The 20,239-nt window shown below is 39.5% G+C and overlaps 1 protein-coding gene across 2 annotated transcripts in view; it reads left to right on the forward strand.

The window, feature by feature from the left end:
• Slc41a2 (solute carrier family 41 member 2) overlaps positions 1-20,239 on the forward strand; it is a 135,950-nt gene that overhangs the window by 57,269 nt on the left and 58,442 nt on the right. For both annotated transcript variants that reach the window (XM_048802829.1, XM_015482823.2), the window contains exons 5-7: positions 6,131-6,202; positions 10,122-10,266; positions 12,997-13,143. In XM_048802829.1, coding sequence (XP_048658786.1) covers positions 6,131-6,202; positions 10,122-10,266; positions 12,997-13,143 — 364 coding nt within the window. The remainder of the gene's footprint in view (positions 1-6,130; positions 6,203-10,121; positions 10,267-12,996; positions 13,144-20,239) is intronic.

Below are 20,239 nucleotides of genomic sequence, written 5' to 3' on the forward strand. Positions count from 1 at the left end.
TGTGGAGAACGGAGATGGACCGCTTCCTTCCCCCGTCTCGAACCCAGAATTCAGCCCTGAGTACGGTGCTTGCACGGCTGGCAGAAACTGCAGCGCTGTATCCCTGCGTCGCTATCTCCTCGTTTCCCAGCGCGCGCTGCAGACTCTAGCCGCGGGGCGATTTGCTGAATAAGCAGTGTTACCCTCCGTGCGACAAACCTCTCGCGTTTGAGTCCCCATAGCCGATACTCATGCGATGGAAATCCTTCCTCCAGGTTCCAGAGCACCCCACTATTGCTGGAAATTCCTAACAAGATAGCCTTTAGCCGTCCTGACTTGTCATACTCCCACACAGTGAAGCAGCACACGGGGGCAATGCACTCCCCTTGCCACCATCTTCTTTTTTCTCAATATTTATTTATTTTTATGTGGTGCTGAGGATCGAACCCAGAGCCTCACACATGCTAGGCAAGCACTCTACCACTGAGCCACAGCCTCAGCCCTGGCTTTTAAAATTTTATATGTTAAAAAATACTTCTTTTCAACTATTATGTTTTTCTGTGAAATATTCATTTTTACTTCTAAGATTAGGAATGAAAATCATAGCTATAGAAGGCCAGTCAGTGATTACTTTAATCTTTTTGTTTTATCATTTTTATGATTATCTCCAGGAGAACCAGGACAAATGAGCTTATAGGATTATAAGGTGGATCTTCAATAAGTAGAAAGACAGAGAGCTTAAAACCTCAGACCCCAGAGACAGCCTACTCATTCAGTCTATTGAAGGTCACTTGTCCTTAGAGCTTGTTATTCCGTCAAACTAGATGAAAAGATATTTCAATAAAATAGATTTCCTATTTCACCAAGGAAATTAAATAGTGATGAATACAAATCAGCTTTATCTTGCCCTCTTACATAAGTCCAAATTTATTTGTAAAGATACAATGATTAACTTGACTAGTTTTCCTGGATTTTAATTTTTCAACAGTGTATATAAAATTATATATAGAGATTTTTTTCAATTTTTTTATATAGATGTTCATATAGATGTGTGGCAGTAGTGTACAATTGGAAAATAAACCAAGCACAATTATTTCTGGAGTTTTTAATAGTTTCAATTAGAGTTTAAGTTCTTTAGTTTAAGTCTAAAATTTTCTCTTTCTGAATGCTAGATACGAGTCAAAATGGTATCCTAAAGATAAATTAAAAGGAAAGAAAAAAAGAAGACTGTGAATCTGTTTCCCAGGAGCAAATTGCCTGGCAGAATCTTATTAGCCCTTTTCTACTCCAGGCAAAACTGATTTCTGTTGCCTCAAATCTCTTCTCAGAGAACTCTCGGTTCTCTGAAGTTATTTTTGTAATATTCTTTATTGTTTTATTTTTGTTTATTCATTTTTTGGTACTGGGGATTGAACCCAGGGGTGTTCTACCACTGAGCCACATCCCCAGTCCTTTTTATTTTGTATTTTGAGACAAGGTCTTGCTAAGTTGCCAGGCTGGTTTCAAATTTGTGATCCTCCTGCCTCAGATTCCCAAGTTGCTGGGATTACGGTGTGAACCACCACACCCGGCAATGCTCTACCTTTCTATTTTACTAATTGAAAAATGTTTTGGGTCTTTACTGTATGCCAAGCATGGATCTGTGTGCTCAGTCATAAGACAGAAAATGTATCTGCCTTTGTGGTGCTGACATTGTAGCAGAAGTTGTTGACAAAGCCTCTTCCTGTAGTATGTTGGACTTCCAATTTCAATTGCAAAGCTTCTAAGATAATAAAAAATTAAAGTCCAAATAATGATTATTAGTAACTGACTTAAATTTCTGTATTATTCCCAAATTCGGCATAATTCTAAATTTTATGTGTTTAGAAAAAATTCTAAATTTTTGTGAAATCTGATTGTGAGTACAAATGGGATTGCATGTTCCTATTCTACATTTTAATACATCTTTCTTAAGTTAAAAATATCAGCCCTCAGTCAGTTTTGCAGAGTAGAACTATTTATGTTTAATCTGAAACTGTTTTAATCAGGTGGATTTTTAGCTCCCTCCTTTTTCGCAGCTTTATTGAGGTATAATTGACATACCATAAACTGCACATTTTTAAAGCCTATAGTCTGGGTGCTTTGATATTTAGTATGTACTCAGGAAACTATCACCACCATCGGGGTAATGGACATGTGTGTTGCCCTGTGTGCTCAGAAAGATATTAGTTTGTGTGTGTTTGAGTGTATTATGTTTTGTATAAGATATATAAAATATATAAATATATAATCCATTGCTTCTTAGACTTGTGGCTAAGACTGAGTGTAAAAATATATAACAGGGTTTCTGATTCCAGTTAATGGCAGAATGAATTGGCTGGGTGAACTCTCCCTGCCACTCAATACAGTTACAAAATCTAGACAAACTATTCCATGGCAATAAAAAGTGAAAAAGTAGAATTTTGAGTTCCCTTAAAAGAGCATGACTAAGAATGGCAGTGTTTGCAAGATGTCTTTGCTTGAGGGCATTCCCCAGTCCCTGGATCTCGTGTGGCAGAAAACGCAGTCTCCCCTGCTCCAGGTGGCAGAGATAGAGTTCCGAGTTGGCAAGGGGAGCTGGAAACTTAGGGAGGGAATTCTAGAAGTGCAGAAAGGTAAGATCCAAAGTCGGAATATAAGATCTGCTCAAATCTTTGGCTAACTGCAAAAGTATGTGTATACAGGCCTGACCTGAGTGTGAGCCTGGCAGAAAAAGAAAAAAGAAAACAAGTGGGCAGAAATGTGAGAGGGGCCTGCGTCTGAAAGACCAGCTCACTCACTGAGATTTGTCTGCTCCCTACTTGTTTGTCTCCTCCTCCTCCCTCCTCTTTGCTTTTGTGTGTGTGTGTGTGTGTGGGGGGGTACTAGGGATTGAATCTAGGGCACTCTACCACTGGTACAGCCCCAGCCCTTTTTATTTTTCATTTTTGAAACAAGGTCTCACTAAATTGTCCAGGCTGGCCTTAAACTTGCCATCCTCCTCTGGCCTCAGCCTCCCCAGTTCCTGGAATTACAGAGTATGCCGCTGAGCCCGGCTGCTTGATGGATGTTTTGATTGAGCACCTTCTGTGACCTTATGCATAGCTGTTGTGGCAGAGAATTGAAATTTTACTGGATAGAAGTATCAGATGATAGAACTTGAAGCTAAGAAAGCCAGTGGAAATACATGGGGAAATACCAGAAGCAGGAGAAACCTCAGAGAGGGTAAACTCCAAACTAGACCACAAATTTTGTCCAACTCATTGCCTGACCATTAAACTACATAGGTATGGAAATGATCCCCAAAGGGCTAGACTGAAAAGCAGTATCATAGTCAAAAGAACCAAGTAGAAGATGAACTGCTCCATCCTGGGAGAGAGAAGACTCTGTAGTTTGACTCTCAGCAAATTAACTGCTAATTAGAAGGAAAACGCAATCTTTAGAATATTACGGGTATCAGAGTCACTCTCCTATGTTGTCAACACTGGCTTGTTTTTAACAAAAAATATCATCAGATGTAGAAAGAAACAGAAGTGTGACCCATTTGCAAGAAAAGTGTGGTTCATATCCATCCATGGAAAGGGACTCCAGTGGGCCCAGGTGGTGAATTTAACAGTCTTTTAAAACAGCAGTTTTGAACATGTCCAAAGAACTAAAGGGGAAAATACATTAAGAATTCAACAGATGCATCTTTTTTTGTGTATGTGATGCTGGGGATCCAACCCAGGGCTTTGTGAGTGTGAGGCAAGTGCTCTACCAATGAGGCCCAGGCCCAGCCCCAGCCCCAAACAGATGCATCTTAATGAGTGAACGAGTTGGTGTCTCTGCAAACATATTGGCCTATTTTTCTAATGCTTCAAGATATATGTAATTTGAATAAATATGGATTAGTCAGAAATCTTTACCAAATCACGCCTGCCTACACTTTATCACTTTCCCAGTTCTTGGTTTCTCTTGCTGAGAGCACCAGCAGGTCAACTAATCTAACAAAGGTAGGTTGGCCAAAGGCCTTTAGACAGCACACCCCTACTTCTCCCTCCACTTCTGAAGAAGCTTGGGTGGTTATATTATCCCTGACCACTGGACAGGAGGGTGGGTCAGCCCTGTTCTTGGTGTAGTTTTTCCAAGATGGAGGCAACAGGTCATCTTCCTGTGTCTGGCCATTCCCCCACCACTCCTAATGCATGCCTGTAGCTTACTGTCTTCCCTAAAAAGTGAATTTAGGCTGACATTTCTTTTTGGTTTTCTCTAAAATATTGATTTATAAAAATGTTTTTATTTGTGAATATATTCTTCTTTTAATTTGATATCATTTTAATTGTTACTGATTATTTTATGTTACAATAAAAAGATTGCAGATCCAGAGACATCTAGATCTAGAAGGGACTTAGAAAGTGTGAACCCTCATCATTTGTATATAGAGTACAATCTTACACTATTTAAATTAATAAACTATCAGCCTGGGTTTGGTCCAGAAAGCAGCCATGGTAGATGTGTGCTATAGTTATAATAGGGCCTACCAAATGTGGGGAAGTTGGGGAATTGAAGATGCGTGGAGGGAAAATCAGTGGAACCGCCGGATTGAACCCAGGGCACTCTACCACTGGTACAGAGGAAAAAAGCCAAGCGTGTCTTATGGCAAAGGCCCGGGTGCCTCCCAGGGCTGCCTGCCTGCCAAAGATAGTGGCCTCTGCTTAGCTTATGCCTTCCAGATTTTAGGTATGTTCCCATCATGTAGACTGTGACCGGAAGTCATAGGAACAGGGATTTGAGGTATGTAGTGGCCATGGCACCAAGTGAACCTGGCTCTCTCTCCCTCACCCTTTCACCCCCACCTCCCTTGATCTTTTCCTGGTCCCTGAACTCTGCCTGTCTCCCTGGCTCACTAAGCCACTCTGGAGGGTTGATGTTTTCTTATTCGTAGACTCATCTGAGATTGCTTCCCATAGCCACAGTCACCTCTCTTAAGAATTCTTCAAAATAGCATTAATTTCTCTCATGCTTTGCTCTTGAACTCTGAACCTGAGGTGAATGCACTCTTCAGGTGTTGCCCATGTTTCTATTACTCACTTGAGCAGAGCCCCAGGTTGTTAGAACTGCAAACATGAATTTATCAATACTTTAGATTCCCAGCTTTAGTCAAGAAATATATCAGTAAAGACTTGCAGGAGTAATTATCCTGAAACACTGAGAAATCTCAATGTTTGATTTGCTGGAAACTTTGAAACTAAAATCTGGAGTGAAATTACAGAATAGAGTCTGTATTCCCAATTGGTAGAGGAATGTTGATGTGGCCCTGAACCCGCTGGTCTGAAGCCATGAGCTAAGCTCTAGTTTGTACTTGTTTGAAACGATCCATAAATAATAACCCTGTGTACCTCCCTCTATACCCATTCACCCAGTAACCTTTTTTTAACATTTGAAAACCTTCTATGACCAGGTGATGAATAACTGAAAATCCAGCTTAATATAGGATTTTTACTAATGATTGCTCATTGCTTTCCAAATGACTGGAAAACTTGGCAGTCTTAGTTGTACATTTTTTGAATATTAAGTAGTTGAGAAATATGACCTAGCTCACAGAGACACTGAATATGTGAATAATCTTATTTTGGAAAGTATTCTATTTAGAAGAAAGATGTATACTTTTTAATTAGTGAGGTGCATGATCAAAATTTGTGAACCAAATGAATTTTTATTGCTAACAATTTTTGTCATGAATCAAATGTAGGTTATATACATATGAACGATTTGTTTAAATCTTGTTTTTTGATTAACAATTCTTCAGATTATATTAGTTTTATGATATGAAATTAAATGCTAGCAGCTCAAAATTATGTAATTATTTATTGACCCTCAGTACACAGAATTCAGCATTTTAGGGTGATACATGGTAATGTTATTTATATATATATATGTAATACTAACTGGGCCACTAGTTCTTATAAGATGGTTAAAGAAAAAAGTCCCCCTGAGCATCACAGCCAATCTGAATGGTAGATGGAGTGAATTCAGAATTATATTCAAGTACAGGTGCCCTTACCAGACTTACTACAGAATTATTTTGTACTTTTAAGACTTTGTATGCTATTTAAGCAAAGTAAACAACATATAGATTTTTTTCAGTGATCCATGAAAATATCCACCTTAACAGGTAAATATTGGGAAGATGGATTCACCCATTGAAAAGTGGAACCTAATAATTGGCAACTTGGCTTTAAAGCAGGTAAGTGGCACACAGTTGTTTACAGATCTTGTGTTTACTGGTCTTGGGGTCACCTCTGGAATGGAGTCAACTGTAGTGCTGGGAAGTCTATCATTTTTGACTTTTTTCAAGGTACTAAATCACTTAGTACCTTGAAATCATTTAGTACCTTGAAAAAATAATGGAATTAGTGGACACCTCTGAGCTCCAGGAGTCATTTTTTTCTCTAGAAACTAATCAGATGCTTACAAATATAAAAGATAGATATATAAATATTTTATTTCATAACTATGTGATAAAGCCAGAATTTGTGTTGATATCTTACAAATAAATATGGAACATTTCATTTTTTAGGTGCTATTTTTCTACTTTAATTGTTTTTACCCTTGAGACAGACTCACTGTGTTGCTCAGGCTGGTATCAAACTCCTAGGCTCAAGTGATCTTCCTGCATCAGCCGCTCCAGTAGGCAGGACTACTGGTATGCGCCACCATGCTCAGCCTACTTTAATTTTTCAAAGTATTTGTTTAATGAAACTGAGTTCTGTATATTATGGTCAGCCATTTGTCTTGACTTTTCCTCAATTTGATGTTACTAGTGTTGATATAAATGAATGCGTTCAGTTGCCAATGATATAAACACTAAACTGGATTCTATGAAATCTATGGCTTTCAGGTCTCAGGTGAGTACCTCTACTGCCTCTCCCCCATCCCTCCCATCTCTGAGGCAGAAGACTGCAGCTACCTATGGTAATTCTCTACCTAGGGTTAGCTGAGGGGATGCACAGGAACTTTAATGAGGTGGTGGAGAATTTGGTTACAGGAATATGGTTTTATGTAGTGTATTTTAAAGACAAAGGAGTTTTTGGATTGTGGTTATTTTAAAAAAATACCTGTGTAATTGCAGGGTTGGAGATAAAATCTGGGATCTTAACCTCAGCTCTAACATTAACCAGCTGTATAACCTTTGTTACTTAGCCCTTCTGGGCTTCCTTTTTGTCTTTCAAATCACAGTATTATATTAGAGAAGGCTAAAATCCTTTTAAACTTGAACTTGTTATCTGTGCAGGGGTGATAATAAAAATATTTAATACCATATTCAAATATCCAAAATATTAATGTATTTGAAAATAGATTTGATTTTCTTCTTTAAATACCCTAAACTCATATGAAATAATGAGTTGTATTATATATCAAATCATTTTAGTATAATGGCCATCTCAGCATTATTTATTTGTTTTGTTTATTTCAGTACTGGGGATGAAATCCAGGGCCTCGCACACGCTAGGCAAGTGCCCTATCACTTAGCTAAATCCCCAGCTGTTTTTCCATTTTGAGATAAGATCTTATTAAATTTCCCAAAATGGTCTCAAAGTCGTGATCCTGCGGGGGCTGCAGTAGCTGGGGCTGCAGGGCTGCCCACAGCAGCGGGTGCCATCTCAGCTTTAATTTTCATTCTGTTCGTAATGCACACCTTTCCCTTGTCATCCTTGATCCCTGCAACCTCTGGTCAGGATGGGTGCTGGCAATGGCTGGGGATTTGCTGATCCTAGTTGCCAGAACCCAAAGCCCGTGTCTGCCTCACTCCGTCATCCATGTATGAAGAACAGGAACACCAGCATACCCACCAGGACAGCATCGGGGCCAGCTGGGGAGGCACTAGTTGCTTGGGACTCAGTTCCAGTGGACAGAGGCTAAGACGACAGGCTGCTGAGTGTGGTCACACCTGTAGTTCCAGCAAAGCTGGAGGCTGAGGCAGGAGGATCCCAAGTTCAAGGCTAGCCTCACTCAGCAACTTAACAAGACTCTATCTCAAAAAAAAAAAAAAAAAAAAAAGGCTGGGAATGTGGTTAAGGTGGTAAAGCATCCTTGGGTTCAACTCCCTAATACCTCCCACCAAAAAGAGGTGTGGGTGGGGTTGGGGAAAAGGCTTCACCTGCAAAAGCCTGTGAAGGAGAAGCTGAGCGTGGAGAGGGGTGCAGGGTGGCCTGCCTGTGCTCCCCTTCCTGGAGGTGGGCTTTGGAGACAGAGGAGGGAAGAGTAGAGACAGGAGGCCCAGGTGCCCTTAGGAGGGAGTGTGCTTCTCTGCTATTAAATTGGGTCCCAGCAGATTACCTGCTACAGGTTTCTTCACCACTGTGCAGAACAGCTGCGTGGACTGTGCATAAGTTGCAAAGCCCCCGGTACCATCTGAGGAACCACCGGCTCTCCAGGAGGAATGTAGCCTGCACCAAGGTCTATTCAGGCCTGTGGCCCCTGTTTAGCCTCCATGCCCTGAGACCCTTCTAAACCCAGCTACCACTTGAACCCAGGCTTTGCTTTTTCTTGGGCACATTAATCATTTTCCAATTAGTCGTTCTTTTGCAGATGTACAGAATAGGACTTCTCAGCTCAGCTATGTGCCTCCAGTTCCTCAGAAATAGATCTACGGATGCATGTACGTGCCTAGACTCACATTCCATGATGTCTGCACCAGGCTCCCTTGCCATGCGTACCAGGTCATGCCAGGAAGGACTTGGAGTCACAGTGCTGGAATTTACATTAGTACTTAGTTCTACTGCGCGAAGTGTGTGTGTTATTTATTAACCAGCATGAACATGCTGACATGTCTAATGACTGTGCAGCCCCAGTGGCTCTCATACCTGGAGGTCAGCTCTGAGGTGTGGGTGATGTCAACAGGAACTGTAATCAAAGCTTGTGGGGCTGGATGGCAGGATATCTAGGCTCTTTAGTCCTGGCCTTTCTGTTGATTTTCTGTACAATGGGGTCATCCTGCAGCAGGGATCGATCACTTGGAACCCTTGACCCCATTTCATGGATTGGCTTTAGAGAACACCCAGATATTCCACTCCAGATGTTGAGTGTTCTGTGTTTTCTTAGGGGAAAGGTCTCTGTTCTACAGAATTTTTACCAGGTTGTCAGAGGGGCCATGACACACACACAGTTAAGAACCACTGGGAAAAGTGATTCCCGTGGGCTTTGCTGTAGCTTTGTCATTCTGGTGGCCTGAGTCGGCCGTCTGCATGCCTTTTCTTAGTGGAAGTTATTTTGAGTGTTGCTTTGTGTCTGCACTACGGAAACTATTTATGTAACTTGAATCTCAAAGTTGTATATTATCATTGTCATTTACAGAGTAGGGAACTCAAACATTTTTGGGGGCGGGGATCAGGGATTGAACCCAGGGGTGCTTAACCACTGAGCCACATCCTCGGCCCGTTTTTTTTTTTTTTTTTTTAATTTAATTTAGAAGACTGGGCCTCACTAAGGTGCTTAGGGCTTCCCTAAGTTACTGAGGCTGGCTTTGAACCTGCAATCCTCCTTCAGGCTCCTGAGCAGCTGGGATTACAGGCATGCACCATCATGTGCAGCTGGAACTCAAGCTTATATGGTACTAATCATAAGTGTGATTATTTGTGAGGATATTTTTTAACATCTGTTTCCCACTGAGACAGGGAGTCCATTTTGACCATGGTCCTATCTCAGTGCTTTGTGCTTGGTAGAATCTGAATAAATACCAGTTGAGTTAATGGACTTAGATAACTTGCCCTGAGGTTAAGTGGTAGAGAAGGATTCAAGCTCCTATCATTTGATTTTAATCTCCCCAGCGCTGCCTGGTGAGCCTGCTTCCCACCTTGGGTGGGGCCCTCTTTAACCTAAAACTAGTGTTTTCTTAGATGATCTGTGGATCAGTCCTTTGGGGTACTATTAAAAACAGATTCCTGCACCCCATTCCATTTCTGCTGCCACCAGATCAGGGCAGTTTGAGAGCCCACTCTCTGAGAATATGAAACTCAAATATAGTAGCTTCTTTAAAAGGCAGTACGACTCAGTTACCAGGGGCAGTATGTCTTCAGGCTTCTTGTATGTAATGTTTAGATAGGAAAGATTCTGAGAGTTTTTTAAATTACTAATTCAGTTGGATTTTGTAACAAATTTTTTAGGTTCAGGCAACAGTCGTGGGTTTTTTAGCAGCGGTGGCAGCGATCATCTTGGGCTGGATTCCAGAGGGAAAGTATTACCTGGATCATTCCATCCTCCTGTGCTCCAGCAGCGTGGCCACCGCCTTCATCGCATCTCTTCTGCAGGGTGAGCGGATTTGCAAATGTCTGTAATCTTTTGCTCTTAAACGATTTATTTCTCAAGATGATGACTCTCTCTCTTCAAATGATATTTATGATGAAAACAACAGAAAAAGTTATCACAAGCTTCAATCATATCTTATTTCAGATATATTTCTGTTTCATTATTTATGAACCTTACTGCAGAGCAGGCTGTTCGAGGCTGTGTCCTGGCCTTTGATGCCCTGGTATAATTCCCAAATAAATCAGGAAAATAGCCTGAGCATTCATTTGTTTTGTAAATGAAGTTGAGAAACTTCCTGGAAGTCATGCAGGGGATTTACTGGCTTGTCTCTTGAGTAACAAGTGTTCCAGGAATTCTGAGTTTCAAAAGCAGTCCCTCTGTTAAAAAAAATATTTTAAGTTTCATATTAAAAAAAAAAAATTCCTGTCTGTGGTAGTACAAAAATAACCTTATTCTGAAGATAGCATATTATTGGCTATAGATGGTTAAAGAACTAGTTAAAAAAACTAACTGCCTTAGAACTTCTCAGTTGGATTTTTTTTTATTAATGTGAACTTTACGCTTGATAACTAGCTTCTTATGGAATAGTATTCAGGGATATAATTTTCTTATTTCTATATGGAATTACTAGAAATGATTGAGATGAAGCTATTGGGAAATTAAATTTCTGGCAAAAGAAAAAAAGGTTGCGGTGTTAGCACTCTCTTTAGGCTCCTTAACTTTTGTTTTCTTTCTGATTTTGTGTCATTTAGAGAGGTTTGAAATTTTTCAGTCCAGCAAGTGTTTGAAATGCCTAGGATTTTCAAAACCATCAAAAATTCAAATTTAAAACAACTGTACATTTGGTTAAAGCTTCTTACCTTGAACACTGTATCTTCTAGTTTTACTTGACCTTTTTGACCATCTTAATATATGCAGATGCCATTAACCACATTTTGTACGTGAGAAAATTGACTCAGGCAGGTGGGGCAACTTGTCCAATTATATCCACTTGTTAGTGGCAGAATCAGAATGAAAACCCAACTTTCCTGGCTTTCAGCTCTTTGCACTGAGCCATGATGCACAAAAAATGCTTTAATTTCAGCTGAAAAGATAAAAGTAGCACTGTCATAGGAGAGCTTCCCATGTGTTGATTGTGGAAAAAAGATTTCTATGTAATCATATCTTGTTGGATTATTATTGTTTTGCAGCACTGGGGATTGAACCCAGGGCCTCACACATGCTAGGCAAGTGCTCTTTGGCCGAGCTACATCCCCAACCCTTTTAAAAAATGTTTATTTTGAAACAAAGTCCAGCTAAGCTGCCCAGGCTGGCCTCAAATTTGCCAATCCTCCTGCCTCAGCCTCCTCAGTAGTTGGGGTACAGGTCTGTCTCACCACACCTCATTATATTTTGTAGGATTATCATATAACATATTCTAAAAGCATTTCTGCTATTGCTTTCTTCCCCCTTTACAGTGGTATTGTAAAAAGGGTAAGGTCCAGTGATTGAAAAAGTTTCCAGAATATAATTTACAATGCATTGTTTGACTTAAGACAAAAATTCTGCTCTTTAGAGTACTGACTTTATATATGGTACACTAAAAACCATTGGCCTAGAATCATAAGGTATGTGACTTCAGGCACGTATTGAAACCTGTTCTTGAGGACCTCAGTTTTATCTGTAATGAGTATTCTGGAATAAAAATATTTGCAGTCTTTTTATTCTAAAAGTGCAGTGAAATTGTTTATTTTTTATTTCTTTTTGGTGTTTGTGCACCCCTGAGTTCAATCCTTATCATTAAGCAACAGCCTGGCCCTTTTTATTATTTATTTTGAGACAGGGCCTCACTAAATTGCCAAGGCTGGCCTTGAACTTGTGATCCTCTTGCCTTAGCCTCCCAGTCTATGGGATTATGGGTGTGTGACTCTACACCCAGCTTCTGTTTTTTTCTCCCCAAAGCCATATTTAGATTTCGAGTTGAAAATCTATGTGCTGTGGTTAGCACATAGACATTTAAAATTTTCTTTGTACCTCATCCTCTTAACGAATGTATTTCAATGAGAAAATCTGTACAACTGGGTATAGACATAAGTGTTATCATTTTCCTCTTATGTATCTGATTCAAGAAAATAAGAATTCAAAAGTGCAAGTGCACAGTCACATTTTCATCCTCTGTTATCCTGTTGGAGAATTATAAACAAACTTTGGGTTTAAAGAATATCTTTTCCAAAGACTTTCTTGTGTTCTGGACTCTGGTGTTCAAGTTTAATTACTTCCTGCTTCTTAATACTTCAACACTAAAGAATATAACGAATCAAGCATTTCTAGCTACCATATGGGAACAAATCTGTTGGTCTTCTTCCCAGTTGCCTTGCGTATGACTCACCTTTCTCTGGCATTTTCATACATTATTTGAGGGTTAAATTTAAAATCTTAGGTCTTTTGTGTGTATCAAATCCTAAGACACACACATTACTAAATTCAAAATTTTAGCTTTAACATAATTTCATGGTCACTTTTGGGTCTTTAAGTACAACATTGAACTTCTCAGATCTGTGAGCTCTGCCTGGATTTTGTTGAAAGGCATTTTGCCATGATATTGGGATAAAATGTTTTAATTGCTTAATCAGCTTATCCAAGCAGTCTCTCTGGAACTGAGATATTGTTTGTCTGTCTTGTATGTTTCAGTATTTGAGGGATTGATTTTCTTTAAATCATAACATCGAAAGTGATGAACATTCTTTCCTCTAGGAATAATAATGGTTGGAGTTATCGTTGGTTCAAAGAAGACTGGTATAAATCCTGATAATGTCGCTACACCCATTGCTGCCAGTTTTGGGGACCTTATAACTCTGGCCATATTAGCTTGGATAAGCCAGGGTTTGTACTCCTGCCTTGGTAAGTTGATTTGACACTAAATATATTATGTTATTGAGTATCTTTTAAAATAAATATTGTTGTAGCAATATTGTGACTCCATGGTGACCTTCATCTGTATTAGAACTAATCAGAATAACAGTTGTAATTTCTTGTACACCTACTATGTGCTGTGGCTCTCACATTTTTTTCTTTTCTTATAGATAAGAAAGATAAGGGTTATCTCTAAATTGAATGAGAAAATTGAGGGTCATAGAAGTTATATATGCTACCCATGTTTTCACAGCTCCAGGGAGAAAGGCTGAATGCAGGTCTGTCCTAGTCCATGGTTTCTCCAACCTTCAGAGTTCTGTGTACCGAGCTACCATCAAAGAATATAAGGTCATGGTAGGACTCAGAATTTACCAACAGGATGTTTTTTTTTCATCAGAAACTCACACTTTAAGTTAAAGACTCACGGTGGTTAACTCAAAGGAAAAAAAAAACAACATGAAAATTAGCCCAAATGCTGCGTGAAGCTGGAGTCCTCCTGTATGTGTAGTTCCTGTTGAATAGTGATGGAGAATTTAGTCTAGGGAATTATTTTAATGCAGATTTGTATTCTGGGACTGTTGTCAATGGTATTGAATATGATTTGTGAGCACTGGTTAGATACTAAATATTAATCATGCTTTCATTTTTTAAATGCCAAATTAAAAACAGAAAAAGAGAACAAAAACCCACAGTAATACAAGAAAAAAATAGTTTACTAGCCAAGCAAAAAGCAAATACACACTCTCACATATTTACATGGTCCTATATGGATTTATGATGTGCTTTAAAATAAATCTAAAGTATACTTAGTTTTAAGAAGAGTCTTAGATATATGTTCTTGAATTTAAAAAAGGGCTTTGTCCTACCAAATGCGATAATTTTCTACAAGTTATGTTATCAAAGATACTAAATAACTTTAGGCAATTTTATACACTCAGTGAAGCTTCCCTGAGTGTATAAAATTGCCTTAAGTTATTTAATAAGTGGCATAAAAACAATATTCATTAGGCCTTGATTTATACGTTCACGGACATTTTTTATAATTTAGAAGATAAAGATTTATCCACTTGAGGTAAAGTTTAAGACATAAATGATGAGTGACCTAAACCTGGGATCTTGTGGGGGCTATTCTGGCTTTTTATTGTTGTAGAGCACACAGGGGACGATATATGTGCAAGTGTATTCTGGGTAAGGCTCAGTTCCCTTTTCTTCCACTCAGAAGCAGAAAGTGAGATTTATGTTATCAAAGAGATCATCTTTTGTAGTTTATATTGTTGATGGTCGACTGCTCATGCCTCTCTCCTCCTCTAGATGATTGTACAGTTTAGAAAGAGTCCATGCAGTCGGGCTTAAGGCGTCAGCTCCTGGCTGGAGAGCGTGTTCTCTGGGAAGCCTGCGGCCACTCCCAGGAGGACAGCTACACATGAGTGACGCCCCTGGTGTCCCTTGCCTGTCTGTCCTCCTGAGTTGGGGACGATGAGAGAGGAAGAGCAGTAGAGAGGTGCAGAGCGTGTCTTCCCAGCGTCGAGGGTGGAAATTCTGGGTCTTAGTGGTTCCCAGGAAGGTGCACTGCTGCAGGCTTGGGGGTGTCACTGGGACACATTTCCAGCTGCTGGCTAAACACCAGGGTTTCTTATCAGTAGAAGGCGCAGTGATGAGAAGGTAAAAAGGAGAGTGCCATTGACGAATGTTGATACAGGAAACATGGCGACACAGAGGAGGTGCTGTGAAATTCCAGAAGATAGACCAGTTGCCGAGCAAAATAACGCACATTGACTTCTTAATTTATTTTTATTTTTATTTTTGGGTACTGGGCATAGAACTCGGGGGCACTTGACCACTGAGCCACATCCCCAGCCCTAGTTTGTATTTTATTTAGATATAAGGTGTCACTGAGTTTCTTAGTGCCTCACTTTTGCTGAGGCTGGCTTTGAACTCTGAATCCTCCTGCCTCAGCCTCCCAAACTGCTGGGATTACAGGCATGTGCCACCTCACCTGGCTTAATTTTTATTTTTAAAAGTTATCCAAGTGATAAACTCCTTATAGAAGGCTTAAGTTTAATGTATTATTATCTAAAGCTTTTGCTATTTTGGGTGTTATACAGTGTTGCATTAATAGTTTTAACTGGATCAAGGAATAAAAAGTAAAATGGAATGTTACCATAATTTTGAAAAATAGTCTTATTAACTATTGCTTAGGATTTTCTAGGCCTTTTCTTCTGACAGTTGACTCAAAATAATTCAAGTTGAATTAGGTCTTATACATTCATCTGCATTATTGATTTCCCACAAAGAGATTTTTAAAAAATGGGCTTCAAATTGATTCTGTAGCTAATTTAATGGTTAAAGGTGTTCCTGAAATAATATTGATTCCATCTACATTGTGAGCACTAGGGGGCCTCATAAGATCAGCAGTTGGAGGCCCTGTTTTTTTAATTCTGAATACAAAGTTTAGGAAGGGGCATATTTAAATTCTAAGATCCTGTTCATCTTGCTGAAAAGTCTAGCTCTTAGGAACAGTTTTAATTCATGATCCATAATGAAAACACAAGATTTAAGAGATAAAAAGAAGATTTCTTTGTAGCTACAGGCTTTGGTTTTAGAGGCTGTATATAATACAGAATGAGACATTAAGAAAAGTGTCATGGGGTCAATTTACCAAGAATAATTTTGAATTTATATGCATCTAATATTGGAGCACCTAAAACACAAAGCAATTATTAGTAGGTCTGAAGGGAGAAGTAGATAACCATACAATAATCATAGAGGACTTTAATATCCCACTTTCAACAATGGGTAGATCATGCATACAAAACATTAACAGGGGAACGTTGAATTTGGACTACAGTTTAGTTCAGCGGCATCTAACAGACATGTACAAAATGTTCTATTCAAAAGTAGCATGACACACATTCTTTTTTTTTTTTTTTGAGAGAGAGAGACAGAGAGAGAGAGAGAGAGAGAGAGAATGAATCATTTTTGTAGATGGACACAACACAATGCCTTTATTTTTTTTTATGTGGTGCTGAGAATCGAACCCAGGTCCCAGGCATGCTAGGTGAGCGCTCTACCACTGAGCCACAATCCCAGCCCATGACACACATTCTTAAGTGTATATGGAATGTTCTCTAGGATAGATAATATATTAAGTCACGAAACAAAACAAATTTAGGAAGACAAATTACATCAAGTGACTGAATGGCATGAAATGAGAAATCAACAACAGGAGGAAAATTGGAAACTTTATAAATATGTGTAAATTAAAATAACCAGTGGGTCAAAGAATAAAACAAAAGGGAAATTTAAAAAGACCTTGAGACAAATGAAAATGGAAATGCAATGTACCAAAACCTGTGAAATGCAGCAAAAGTAATTCTAAGAGGAAAGTTTATATTACACATCAAAAAACTAGAAAAGAACAGCTAAACCCAAGAAAATAATAAAGGTGATGGCAGAAATGAATAAAATAGGCAATTGAAGAGCTATAGAATAAATTGACAAACTGATAAGTTTTTTTAAATAAAATTGATAGAGACTTAGCTAGATTAAGCAGAGGGACCTCATATAAAGTCTGAAATAAAAGTGGAGACATTATAATGGATACCTCAGAAATAAAAGGAATCACAAGGGACTATTATGAACAAGTATGCTCACAGATTAGATAGCTTAGAGGAAATGGATAAGTTCCTAGAAACATACCAATGTTGAATCAGGAAGAAATAGAAGGCCGGAACAGACGGATAACAAATAGACTGCAGCAGTAATTAAATGCCTCCTCCAAAAGAAAAACCCAGGACCAGATGGCTTCATAGCTGAATTCTACAAAGTATTGAAGGAATCAATGCCAGATTTCTTAATATTCCCCCAAAAAGACCATGTGGGAGGAGGAACTAGAGGGATTTTTTTCCAAACTCATGTAATGAGGCCAGTGTTACCCTAATACCAAAACCAGACACAAGAACGCTGTTGGCCAGCGGCTCTGATGATGAGCACACTTGCAGAAGCCCTCGATAAAATTCTAGCAAACAGGATCCAAACATGTATCAAAGATTGTGTGTCATGACCGAGTGGGATTTATTCCTGGGATGCAAGGTTGGTTTAACAGATGCACATCAGTCAGCATGACATACTGGGTAACAGAAGGAAAAGTAAAAACTACCGACCACCTTGATAGATGCTGGAATAGTTATTGACAAAGTTTGACATCTTTTCTTTTTTATTTTTGCGGTACTGGGGACTGAACCCAGAGCCTTGTACATTTGAGGCAAGCACTCTACCAACTGAGCTATATCCCCAGCCCTCAATATCTTTTCTTGATAAGATGTTCAACAATTTAGGTGTAGAAGAAAATTTCTTCAATGAAGGCCATTTTTTAAAGTCCATAGCTAACATCATAATCAGTGGAGGAAAACAAAGTTTTTCTTTAAGATCTGGTGCATGGCAAGTTTGCCCTGTTGCTTCTGTTCAACACAGTACTGGAGGTGGTAGGGATGTCATTTCTTTTTCTTGTCTGATTGCTTTTGATAGTACTTCCCATACTATGTTAAAATGTTCATACTAAGGGATAGGAAAAAGGGGATTTGGAGATAGAAATCAAACTCCTCACATGTATGATTTTGTCAGAATGAACCCAACTACAATGTATGATGAATAACATATGCTGTATATGATGTTATCAGGATATATATAAATGTAAAATAATTTATACTACCTCAAGCAACATGCAAGTTCCGTGTAATCCCTCTTAAAATTCTAATGCCATTCTTCACAGAAATAGAAAAGGCATCCTATAATTTATATGATACCACAAAAGACTGAGTAGCCAGCGAAATCTTGAGAGAGAAAAAATTGGAGGGTATCTCACTCCCTGGTTTCAGTTATATCATAAGCCATAACAATCAAAATGCTATAAAATAGACACATAGACCAATAGACCAGAATAGAGAGCCAAGAAGTAAACCCAGTGCACGATGTCAGCAAGGACACCTAGAAGACGCATGTGGGAATAAGAGTCTGTTCAACTAAAGATACCAGGAGAACTGGATATCCACACGCAGAAAAACCTGAACTCTCTGCCATGCATAAAAATCAACAAAGAATGTGTTAAAGACTCGAATGCAAGAACTGAAACATAAATCTCCTAGAAGGAAAACATAGAGGGAAAGCTCCTTGACATTGGCTTTATTTTTTTTAATTTAATTTTTTTATTATTGGTTGTTCAAAATATTACAAAGCTCTTGACATATCATATCTCAAACATTTGATTCAAGTGGGTTATGAACTCCCATTTTTTTCCCCGTATACAGATTGCAGAATCACATCGGTTACACATCCACTTTTTTACATACTGCCATACTAGTGTCTGTTGTATTTTGCTGCCTTTCCTATCCTCTACTATCCCCCCTCCCCTCCCCTCCCCTCCCCTCCCCTCCCCTCCCAATCTTCTCTCTCTACCCCATCTACTGTAATTCATTTCTCTCCTGGAAGGAGACCCTCATCGTTATACAAAATTACATATAAGAGGAAGTGAGGGGAAAGGGGAAAAAAAAAAAGGGACGTTGGCTTTAGCAATGACTTTTTGAACATTGTGACAAAACCAAAAGCAGACAAGTAGGACCATCAACCTAATCGTTTCTGCACAACAAAGAACAATGAGCAAAGTGAAAGGGCAGATCAGGGATGGGAGAAGACATTGTGAACATACCTGGTGAGGTGCTGATATCCCAAATATAAGGAGCTGTATATCTTGATAACTAAAACAAACAAACAAACAAACAAAAACTGATTTTTCTTTTTAAATGGGCAAAGGACCTGCTGAATAGACATTTCTCCCAAGGGATGTGAAAGGTGCAGAACATCCCTAATCATTAGGGAAACGCATATCTAAACCGCAGTGAGATACTGTCTCACACCTGTTAGGATGGCTGCTATCAATAAGACCCAAGAAAGTGTGTTGAGGAGGAAAGGGAATCCTTGTATGGTATTGGTGGGAATGTAAATTGGTGTAACCATTACAGAAAACTGGGAGTTCATCAAAAAGTAAAAATAGGAGTACCATATATCCCAGCAATCCCTTTTGGGCATATATTCACAGAGAATGAAATCAGCACCTTGTGGAGATATCTGCACTCCATGTTCACTGCAGCATTGACTGCGATAGCCAAGATACCGGAGTAAACCATTCATCAGATGAATGGATAAAGAAACCGTGATACACACACACACACACACACACACACACACGCCCATATGCACACAATGCAGTGTCACTCAAGCTTAAAAGATCCTGCCATTCATGACAATCTGGATGAACCTGTAGGGCATCATCCTGCTGAATGAAATTAGCAGAAACAAACGTAGAAGGGCAGTTATGGGGAGTAGGGCTAGGGATGGGGGCAGAAGATGGGGGGATGTGGGTCAAAGGAACGGAGTTGCAGGTCCAGGACCTAATTATAGCCCGAGGACTGTATTTAATAATGTTGCTTTGTGTACTGGAAGTGAGCTAAGAATAGATTTTGACTGCTCTTGTCACAGAAAGAGGGAGAGGGAATAACTTACTCAATTGAAGTGACCATCTAGTCTGTCTATCAAACTTTCACGTCACGTACCTAAAGCGTCTGTAGTTCCCACTCAGTTCTGCAGTGACTGCACAGTCCCCTCGCGTGCTGTTGGCTGCCACACTGTGCCAAGGTCACTGTTCATTCACTCAGCGGCTACCTTTCTCTTGGCCCTGTGAAAACTTGCCGACTTCTGATAGCTGAAGTAATTACGGAAACCTCCCCCTTCACCTGCCCACTTCAAAAACAACAAATTAAGCCCCAAGCTCTGTTTACTCTTCTTGCCTTTAGTTTTTGAGTCACTCTGCACAGCCCTTTTTTGCTTGTGGAGGTGGTTGGAGCCTGGTGGTGAAGCTCCTGGAGCCTCATCTCCTCCAGCCTCCCTGCTTCTCCCCTCCTGGGGTCTCCCTCCAGCCGAGTCCAGCCATGCACACATTTCATGCACCATCCGTGCGGTTTCCTTACGTCTCCCCCTCCCCAGCCATCCGCTCCTTCCCATCAAGGCCGGTCAGGGTTCTTCTCACTTT

Source organism: Marmota marmota, unplaced genomic scaffold (genome assembly GCF_001458135.2).
Source record: "Marmota marmota marmota unplaced genomic scaffold, marMar, whole genome shotgun sequence".
NCBI classification, from domain to species: domain Eukaryota; kingdom Metazoa; phylum Chordata; class Mammalia; order Rodentia; family Sciuridae; genus Marmota; species Marmota marmota.